The sequence below is a fragment of the Myotis davidii genome, unplaced genomic scaffold (genome assembly GCF_000327345.1).
Source record: "Myotis davidii unplaced genomic scaffold, ASM32734v1 scaffold118, whole genome shotgun sequence".
NCBI classification, from domain to species: Eukaryota; Metazoa; Chordata; class Mammalia; order Chiroptera; family Vespertilionidae; genus Myotis; species Myotis davidii.
Window position 1 is genome coordinate 2845576 of NW_006290441.1, and position 10972 is coordinate 2856547.

Sequence of the window (10972 nt, forward strand, 5' to 3'; positions counted from 1 at the left end):
GAATTCAAAAGTAACTCATTGAAGAAATTATAGGTATCAGGAACTAGATATAGTGATTTTAGCTTTTCTTTAAAAAGACCTCTCACGACAAGGGTGTCATTAGAGGGGGTATAGAGTTGAGGAGGCAGGATCTGAAGTTTTCTCCCCAATACATGAGAACTTTGAGTATGTTTTATAGCCTGTGGAGGAAGGGTCCAGTAGGAAGGGAGGAAAATTCAAAAGAGAGATGACTTCAAGGAAAGTAATTTTAGAACTTTCCTCATTTACCTTATCTATCCAGTGGTGATTAGACTCCTCTGCAAGATTAAGAGTAACCAGATAAAAAGAAGGAGACATATGTAATACTCTTTGTAATACTTTAAGCAATAAAAAAAAAATTTTTTAAAAAGAGTAACCAGATAGCCCTGGCCAGTGTTGCTCAGTGGTTGGAACATCAGGGCAAGTGCGGGAGGCAACCAATTGATGTGTCTCTCTCACATCATTCCCTCTCCCTCTCCCTCTCCTCATTCTCCTTCTCTCTCTCCCTCTCCCTCTCCCTCTCCCTTTTCCTGCCTACCTCCCTTCCACTCTCTCTAAAATTCAATGGAAAGCAAATCCTCGGGTAAGGATTAACAACAACAGAAAAGAGTAACCAGATAAAGTGGTCAGCAAAACGATGTAGAAGAAAAGCCCCAAACTTTCTGAGTTGGACTTGACAGAAACGAACACCCTGCTATAATATGACTTAAGTTAGGAATCCAGGCTTATTAATGAGAGAAATAAGAATGAAGAATTTCTGTTTCTTTTGAGGAGCAAAGCATTCTCCCAATGGCACATCAGGAAACCTGACAGAGTTAGCACTTCCTCTGCCTCCTTATCAAGTTAAGAAGCTCATTTTCTTTAAAGTGTCTCTTTCTCTCCTTTTCTCAAGAATACTAATTTAGAATCTGCTTTGCCAAGAATCAGTGTATTTCGGGAATATGTTTCTTCACCTCAGCAGGGTTACAGTGAGTCATGGCTCTGCCTCCATTCTTCCTCAGAAATCTGTAAGGTGGTGGAAAATGAAGACCTTCTCCTGTTCTTCCCCCTTCCCTGAGAAAAGTTCTAGGCTCTGGGCTTCTAAGAATGACTCTCTTTCCCCTAGAACTGGAGTGCTACCTGGTATGGGTTACATAGAAGCTTATGGTTAGAAGCTATACTTTGAGGGATTTCGAATGTTAATGTAAACGGGGAATAAGATGCTTTGTGTAGAAGTTTCTCAGGTCAAACAACTTCTTATAAAGAGGTAGCTTATACTTTCTAGAGGCCACTGTGGGTAGAAGCAGTAGAGAATGGATATATCTGCCCTGGGAACTCTCCTAAGCTCAATCAAAGAGCAGATTTGAAATCACAATCCTCACTCTGCTTTCTAACACTCGGTATCCTGACACAGATACAAGGTCAAGTTAAGTCCCCCGCTTCTTGGTCAGTCTCTGCCCCTTGTATACTCACACTTTTTGGCCCATTGAAGAGACGGGCATGGATGACAAGCATATGGCAGGAGCCGTCTTTTACTCCTGGAGATTCAGGGGATGTCAATAAGGGTGATTCCTGTGGGCTCTGCCACATTCCAAAGTGTGTCTCCTGAGAGGTTTGCTCAGCAGGTCTGAATTCCTGTCTTCCCACCCCATCCACCCATGGGTGACTCACTCAGCCCTCAGGCCACTAAGGCATGACCTGTACATCTTGGTCCAAAAGATAAGACTGAAAGGGAGTGAGACTTGAAATAGAAATAGGCAGAGCTTCTGAATCCAGTGCTCGGTGGGTTTCTTCAGCCTGTAGAAATAAGCTGCCCCTTCTGTCAGCCCCCTGGAAGATACACCTATTTCACATAGACTAAGGCCACTCCTCTCTTGAAATGCCCTTGTAAGGGGCGGGAAGGCAGTAGGCCCAAGAAGTCCAAATTGCAAGGGTCCTTCAGTTCTCTTTAGCCTCAGAATATTCATTGGCCCCATCCCCACCTTTCAGTGTCCACCTGGCTCTTTCATTCCGAGTGGCCTACTTGCAAATTGGTTTATAGTACCTGTTCTGACCATACCAATGAAGTCCCTACTTGAAGGAAGACTACCTAAGAAGCAGAGGTAGAGCTCAGTTATGTGAGGCTCCTGCATTGTCAGCAGCACCTGGGGGACAGTGGGGGAAGGGGAAATGACCTGTCATTAAGAAGCCTGTGCTTTCTGTTCTTCAAGCAACCGCATAACATTCTGCAGAGGCGCCTCATGGAAACCAACCTGTCTAAGCTCCGAAGCAGTCGTGTCCCATGGACCTCCAAGACCAACAAACTCAATCAGGCTAAGTCTGAGGGACTGAAAAAGTCTGAGGATGATGACATGATTTTGGTTTCTTGCCAGGTAATGTTCTGAAAACAGCTTTTCCCGGGTTTGCGGGTGAGTAGGATTTGGGCACGTTATAATCTGAAGTAGGTCTCTCACCTCCAAATTGTAGAGTATGGGCCAGGGGTCCTCAAACTTTTTAAACAGGGGGCCAGTTCACTGTCCTCAGACCGTTGGAGGGCCGGACTATAGTTTTTAAAAAAACTATGAACAAATTCCTATGCACATTGCACATATCTTATTTTGAAGTAAAAAAACAAAATGGGAACAGATACAGTATTTGTATTTGCATGTGGCCCGCGGGCCATAGTTTGAGGACCCCTGGTATGGGCCATATCATGGGATTTATAAATGAGTTTCAAGGAGGGCACTCCATGCAAGACAGAAAGTGTGTGCAGTATTTTGTATGAGTGTGCATCTTTATGGGGAAAAGGACCAAAACACTCATCAGATTTGCAAAGGGCTATGTCACTCACACACACACACACACACACACACACACACGTTACTTGATATATAGAATGAAAAACCCAAAGTCCTTTGGGATCTTCTGTCATCTCTAAATTAAGCAGGAAAAAGAGCCCCTCAAAGGAGACTTAGCAGTGGGTAAAGATGGGACACTACAACCCATATTGTGAAGATGCTCCCCAAACCTGCCTTTCACACGACATCTGCGGCTTGCTCTCTGGGTCTCCCTTCCCTTGCTCCTATTGAACAGTATGTTTCCTCTCCACAGTGCGCTGGAAAGGACGTGAAAGCCCTGATTGACACAGGCTGTCAATATAATCTCATCTCTTCAGCCTGTGTGTATAGACTGGGGTAAGTAGCTACTTGTACTGGGTGGAATTCAGATGCTAGTCACTCTGCCTGAGTCTATTTTGAGGTTAGAAATGGTGAGGGTCTCCACAGAGGCTCCAAAAGTGTGCAGGGCTCAAATACCAGCTGGAACCAGTCCTTAGTAGCGGGACAGAGTGAGGGATCTCAGAGAATTCATTGAGCCAGGCAGGCCTCAGACCTTCCATTAACTCCCACCTATTAAGTTTTGAGAAAAGACATGCAAGCTCTGGAGAGAATGTGAGATTCTTGGTTCATTGTGTGCCATATCCTGTTGCTAATTTGTGACCTGCCCAGACAATAGATTAGGCCTGATGAGTAAAAGCAGGGAATGTGGTTGGCTTTAGCTTAACTCAGGGTCCTCCTGAAGGTGGCACTGCCTGTCCCAAAAAGCATCAAACTGAACTTAGACTAGGACTGCTATTGCTGCCAGGCCTGAACCATCATCAGGGTAATTTAACCAATAGTCTCTTAGTGCCTTTTCTCTCTGTGAAAAATATAATATGAGATCTTACTGCTGAGCTTGCTGGGTATTGGGTGTGAGGGGCAGACACCTCTCAGAATTGAATGTCTTCAGTTCTCTGACAGATATGTTCTTCTTCCTTTTCACTCCATCTGTACTTTCATTTCTTCTTCCTTCTCTTTCCTCCAAAGTACCTGATGGGCCCCAAATTAGGAGGATCAACCCAACATTCTTCTCCACTTCTGTATCCCTAAATACAATAAGTCATCCCTTAGCCCAAATCTCTGCATTGAAACAATCACTAGAATAGATATAATGGCCCATTTTAAACTACTTTCAAGATGTCCATATTCTTAGATAGGGCTTGCACAAAACTTGATTTGTGTAATCCGTGACCTCTGCTACATGACCTGTTTCATCTTGTTTCTACTCTGTCCTCAGCCCACACCATCATGTGATTCTCTGAAGCAGCCTCTATGGGTTTTATACATACAGGGTAGTGGGGGGAGTTCAGGACACAAGTGCTCTCATGGGAAGAATCCTGAGCTTTTTAATGTGGTGAAGAGATGAGACATAGTGCACCATGATGGTTCCAGAAAGACTAATCATGTCCTTGTGCATAATTAGGTAGCAGACTGCCATGATTCCAGACGAATTAATAGCCATCTGTAAAACTGCACTTATTTTTCTTTTGGATGGGTTATAACACCAAAGGATAGGAAATGGAGTAAAGCAAAAGTACTGGCACAAAAAGCCCATAATTAAGTATTTATCCACCAACCCATAATAGCTCGGGTGCTAGCTGTTCCAATCACATTACATAACTGTGAAACCTTGGTGCTGTTTTTTTCCTTCTTCCTCTGTACAGACAAGTTAAATTAATTGGGGTTTTCCTCCATTATATTTCTTGTTGATATCAATACCAATGCACTTACTGACATTAAACTTAGAGCCCAAGACTAACTGATGAGGGTAGACTGACATGAAAAAGACAGAGAAAATTAGACATTAAACAGAGTATCTTCTAAAAGTAGAATTGACTTGCCCTCTCTGGGATCTGTTATCCACAGATGTGTAAAAGGACATGTTAGCTAAACTTGCACACAGGTGGCAATGTTAGGATGCAGAATAGATTCTCTGAGTGAGTCAACTCTTACTTCTATCAATGCACACAGTGGCGTATCTCTTTGAGAACAGGAAATGAGTCTTTAGTTTTCTTTATATCCCCTGGCATGTTTAGGACAACGTGCTGAAAAAAGAAGTATAGGCTGGCTAGCACTTTCTTGGTAAATTAATCCCAGGAAATCCTTGGAAAATTCCGACTATGGGTGAGAAGGTAGACATTGCCAGATTCCGTCAGAAACCTCTGGTATCTTCTCCTCTGGTGCAGACTCAAGGAGCATGTCAAATCTCACAAGCATGAAGGAGAGAAGCTGTCTCTACCCCGGCATCTGAAAGTAGTGGGGCAGATTGAGCACCTAGTGATCACACTGGGTTCCCTTTGCCTGGACTGCCCAGCAGCGGTGGTTGGTGAGTAGAATTGGGGACCTGATCTATGGATCCTAATGTAAATCCTCTCCCTACTTCTAAACCCACATGAGATCTCATGCCTGTAAATATTGACTTCTGCAAAATCCCAGGTTTTCACTTTTCTGTACTATAGACCTTGTCCCAATTTTTGCCTTCCATAGTACCAGTTGGACCCTGGGCTACATTCAAGGCAAGGTGAGAATTACTCTTAAAAAAAGGGGAGGCAAGACACAAACATTTTTTGTGCCAGTGAAAAGGGTCCTTCAGAGATTTCCATGAGCTAGTTTGAGGTAGAGGGCAGGATCCTCTAACTCCTTTGCTATAAATCCCTTGATGACTTCCCACCATCTCATTCTTTCTGTCGTGTACTCTATTCTAGACTACTTATAAGTTCCTGGTTTGTATTTAAAGATAAAAGTACCCAAGTTTGACTCTTGGTTAAAAAGACCTGAGTTTGAATATTAGTTCTATCACCTTTTAACTATAATAATCTGGGAAAATTAAGTAGATGAACAACAGATATTTATTAGATGGATGCAACAGATGTTTATTGGATGAATGGATAGATGGATGGTTGGTTGGTTGGATGGATAGAACCTAACGGTGATAAGGCTGAGTTCTAAACCAGTATGGAAATGGTTGAATTTTAATTATTTTTTTATTAGAGGACAATGAGAAGAACTTATCCCTTGGTCTCCAGACTCTCCGATCTTTGAAGGTAGGATTGATTCTACTTTCCCTTTGACACTTTCTTTCTGAGGCAGGGGTCATTTTTTTTTTTTTTCAGAGAGGAAGGTAAAGAGAGAGGGAAACATCAATGATGAGAGAAAATCATGGATCAGCTTCCTCCTGCATGCCCTCCACTGGGGATTAAGCCTACAACCCAGGCATGTGCCCTGGCTGGGAATCAAACCATTACCTCCTGGGTTATAGGTTGATGCTCAATCACTGAGCCATGCCAGCTAGGCAGGGGTCATCGTATATGGATACCTCCAAAGTGAGATCATTGACAGTGACTCTCCTTTGTTTTCAGTGCATCATAAACTTGGATAAGCACCAGCTGATCATGGGGAAAACAGACAAAGAAGAAATCCCTTTTGTGGAGACAGTTTCTTTGAATGAAGACAAGTGAGTGTCCAAATGGGTCAGATCAAGTCAAATCCATTTGCCATTAACCAGAAGATTTCCCATACAGGATACTGGATTGTGTCCTGCTTTTGACCTTCAGTCATACCACAGATACATCCCTCCCCAACCCCAGATTTCACCATCTTACACAACCCTCTAGCTCACATTTCAGAATGAGCAGTGATGATACTGCACAGAGTGGTGGGGAAAATTAGTAGCTTTTAAACTAAACTTGTACTTGCCTTCCTAACTTCCTTGAAATTGGTATCATTTCTTCTGTTTCTTTCTCATTTCAGCACTTCAGAAGCATAACTGCAGCCTGCAGCATATGCACACACACCAGGTTGACAGATTGAGGAAACTGGGTTTGAACCAAATGCAGTAGCAACTTGCTGTGGACCAAGTCCTTTTCTCTAATAGAAGCTCCAGGGCTCCTTCCCACCCAGACCTCTCTAGACTTTAGCCTGTGCTTAGAGATCTTGTCTGATTATAGCCATTGTTTTTTACTCCTTTGATCACTTGATTTCTAGACCTTTTTGACACTGCCGGGTCTCACTTGTGGCCTATTTTTATGCTTCTTACAGGAATTTGCTTTAATTTGTCAAGTATAGGAGCTGCCAGGTCCTGTTTCTGTATAAGTACACTTGCTTCTTTTCCTATAGCTAAAACGTATAATAAACAGGAACCTGACCTTTATCTCCTTTCAGCTGTTTCAGAGAGGTGCAGGATGCCTACGTCTCAGAATTAATATTCTAACTCGTTCATTGGTTTCTCAAGTATGGATAGATCTGAAATCTGAAAGAGCCCAGAGACATAATCTGAAGTTCCAGAGAGGCAAGTGAATTGCCTAAGCTCATATACTGAGTCAGTGGCAGAAGGGACCTAGAACTGAGACCTGATAAGCCAAGGCTGTGTTCATTCTCCCTTACTGCTTCATTTGTATTCAAGCCTTGAGAGGAAGATGAAGAAATGAGGGTTTGTAAAAAGGGTAGGGGAGGGGAGGGGAAGAGTATGCTTTGGGGATGGATGCAAGAAGGATCTGGGTATATCTCCTTCCTGTGTGTTAAGTCCACTAAAAGTCCCCTGACCCAAATGGACGCTTTTAGGCCCTTATCTTAGCACCTAAAAGCTGAGGGTACAAAGATCAATGAGATGGTCTTTCATGTGGAACTTTTTGGAGGGGAGGAGGAGAAGGAACCACAGACAGAAGAACATTAATTACTCTCTGGGATGGAATTGAAGGCTTCAGTAAATAATCTAGGCATCTTCGTTAGACATTAATATTCCCAAGATCCAATCACTATCTCTGTATAGACTCTGATCTTTGTCTGCCATGGACTCAAGTAGCTGAGAATGGGGGTAGGTAAAGAAGACCCAGAGCAGGTCCAGAATAGAAGGGAGTACTAGGTAGAGTCAGTTGGTGGGAAGGCCTACATAGGGAAATCTTTCTGGGATGGTCAGGATGAAACTTCAGGCAGGGTGTTGAGGGTTGGGAACTCTTCGGTTCTGTCCTGGTATGAGGAAAGAGGCAGGGCGGGGGGGGGGGGGGGGGGCGAGAAGGGGGAGCTGGCAGTATTAAGGACAACTTTTTCTGACTGTCCAATATTTCCTGATCCCTCTCAAAGAGTTGAAGATCACAAGGACTTCTCGAAACTCGGTGTTGGGGGTGTCATCTTGGGCACACAGATACCTATAGTGGAATTTCCTCTTCAGTTTGGTCATGGAAATACCTGGAGAAGTCAGAAAAATAGCCAGCTGTGAGTATCTCTTCAGGAGAATCCCAGTTCTACCCTTGATTCATAGCATTAGTTCCCACAGTACTTAATGGATCCCACTGTGAACTTTGCCAGGTCCCACCAACAATCTCATTTAGTGTTCAACTGCTGTCCCTACCAAACAACTCTTTGGAACTCTGAATGTTTTTAGCTTTACAGAAACTCCCTAAAGACTAGAAAGTTGGTGACTTCCACTTGAACAGCTGCAGCCAGTTATCATGGGGTCATCCTCAGACCCCCTTCTTATCAGCCCGGATGGAGGAAGTGAGATGAAAAACCAAGTGTAGCCATAGTAGAGGAGGTCACATTCGAAGCTCAGCAGGGGTGATCTCAGGTTACCAGCCTTCAATGCCCCCTCCAGTCCTACCCCATTGTCTTACCTAGGGGGCCTTGTGCCTTTCCATTGAAGTCTCTCTACTCTCTTCCCCTACCTACCATAGCAGCACTTTGGCCTGCTTCTGATCCTAGAACTGAGTTGAAATGCTTTACCCCTCCTTCCCTAGTTGAAAATTCCACTCTGAGCGTTGACTCTTGGCCACATGTGAGGCATGTTGGAAGTTCCTTGGCCTCCTTTACCTTGTATGGATTCCCTGTGGACCAGGAGACCAGGAATTCTCAGGGAAAGATGCGACTGATTCTGGCTCTGAGTCCAGGATTCTGTGACATCAGGGGGATGATCAGACAACCCTTAGTGATCTTTTTGGCCTCTGAGAATCAGTCAGTGGTTTTCCAATTTTGAAATATAAACAGTTGGGTTCGTTTAAGCATAGGGTATCATAATCTCAATGCAGTCAAATCATTTGAATTTACTAAATAAATAATTGCGCTTTAAAACCCAGGCTTGAAGGCGGTAACTTAAAATATCTAATGACAATTATGAGGAATCTTGAGCTTCATTAATCTTTAAGTGCTGCCAAGTTGATTACTCTGGTAGCCCATATCTCCTTGATATTCATTAGGGAGCACTGGGTTTACTTTTGGGGGACTGGTAAGGTAGGCAGGTAAGGTCAGTTCTTCCCAGAATCCTAGAATATTCTCTCTGGTGCCTCTGATTGAGGATGTTGGAAGAGTCTACCTAGGTCACAGTTCTGAAGACAGGCAGTAGCGAGAAGTAACCCTGTAGAACTGGTACCCATCGCCTTCCTTATTAGGTGTCCATCTCAAATACAGAAAGTTTAGAAAATATTGTTTTTGTCATTTGGTATTTCTATGCCTGACTTACTTGTGGAATAAATGGTTTCTGACTTTTCTATTTCCTTGCCCTGCACAGATCCCACCTGGTAAGATTTTCTATCCCTTAGCTCAAAGTGTCTATAGAATGGATTGTTTGGTATGTCAGCTATCTTCACTCTGTGTGATAGAAATATCTTTCCAGGTTGGGGACATGGAGGAGACGAACTGGATTCCTCCCTCCTTCTGTTTCCAGGCCTCTGCATTAGCACTTTATCTGCTCAGTGTTTCTGGCTGTGTTGGGTTTATTTGTGAAATTGACGTAATTAACAATAAAGTGAAATCTTCCCCGCTGTGTGCTTGTCTGATAAAATGTCTGTCTGTCGGGGCCCTGGAAGGTGGGGGAGCCTGGGAACAGCCTAATTGCATGGGTGTTTGTCTCATAGGGTCTTCTGAACACTAGGCTTTGTTGCTCTCATTTCCTCTATTGCTACTGCCCCTTCAGCTCTCCCTCTTACTGCCTGTATGCCCTTGGGCAAATTAGTGGACCTCTCTGAGCTTGGTTTTGTAATCTATAAAACAAGTGATAATAATACTAACTTTACAGAATCAAATGAGATAATCCCTGTAAAGTGGTTGGCATATGGTGTTCCCTCACAGCTTTAATTCCTTCACAATCTTTTCTGGTGGCTCAGCAGCATGAGAACACTTCCTTCTAGAAAAGGAAATATAATCAAACCTCGTTTCTCGAAAGTCTCCCATCTCACCCAAGTTGTTCACAGAAAAAAATGTCTCAGTTTTCTAACTGACAACGCTTTCAAGCTGATACCTCAGCATGACAAAAAGCCGCTCTCAGGCAACAAACTAAAAAGAGAATGCTTTTGTTGCTGGTGAAATCAACGATTAGCACAATTTTAAAACATAGAGGCCATCAAGAGTGCTGATGTTGCTAAAGTGTGAAAGAAACAATAATCACAGGCAATTGAAGAGGCTGAAAAGCTGTTGATTTGGATAAACAAAAAGCAGTGAGCCAGTGACGGCCATTTTGGAGGCTATGATACATGAACAAGCAGGGATGCTGCATGCCGACCTGAAAGACATCCCTGGACCGAATGTTAGAAGTGATTCGTTTCAGGCTAGTAGAGGGTGGTTCAATAAATGTAAGAAAAGAAGTGATTATTTATAGATTAAACAGTACATTAGGTATATAAGAAAGGTTAAAACAGGGAATCATTTGGGGGTCTGGAACGGATTAAATCAATTTACATTATTTCTAGAGGAAAAACTAATTCAATTTTTGAACAAATCACTTCTCGAACAGCCTTCTGGAAGGCATTAAGTTTGAGAACTGAGATTCCACTGTATTTGTTTAGTTCAAACAAATTGAAGTGGTTTGGGAAGAGGAAGGGTTTAATGTACCTTTATATATAGCTAAAGCCATGTCTAAATCACATGCCAAATGCACTTTACAGATGATAAAACTTACCTTAAAGTGTTAATATTTTAAATATTTAAACAGTATGGTTAAATAGTTAACAATAATTATTTTTAAATATATTTTTATTGATTTCAGAGAGGAAGAGAGAGGGAGAGATAGAAACATCAATGATGAGAGAGAACCATTGATTGGCTGCCTCTTGCACATCCTATATTGGGGATCAAGCCGGCCACTAGGGCATGTGCCCTGACCAGGAATTGAACCATGACCTCCTGGTTCATAA

At 42.9% G+C, this 10972-nt stretch overlaps 1 protein-coding gene across 1 annotated transcript; it reads left to right on the plus strand.

Annotated features, from left to right (window-relative positions):
• Positions 1–2090: 2090 nt before the first annotated feature.
• NRIP3 (nuclear receptor interacting protein 3) lies at positions 2091–9606 on the plus strand (the record flags this gene model as incomplete). Its single annotated transcript, XM_015563727.1, has 6 exons — positions 2091–2369; positions 3088–3170; positions 5039–5178; positions 5844–5896; positions 6212–6306; positions 6603–9606. Coding segments are annotated over 6 exons (666 nt in total), but the record flags the coding sequence as incomplete, so codon positions are not given.
• Positions 9607–10972: the final 1366 nt, after the last annotated feature.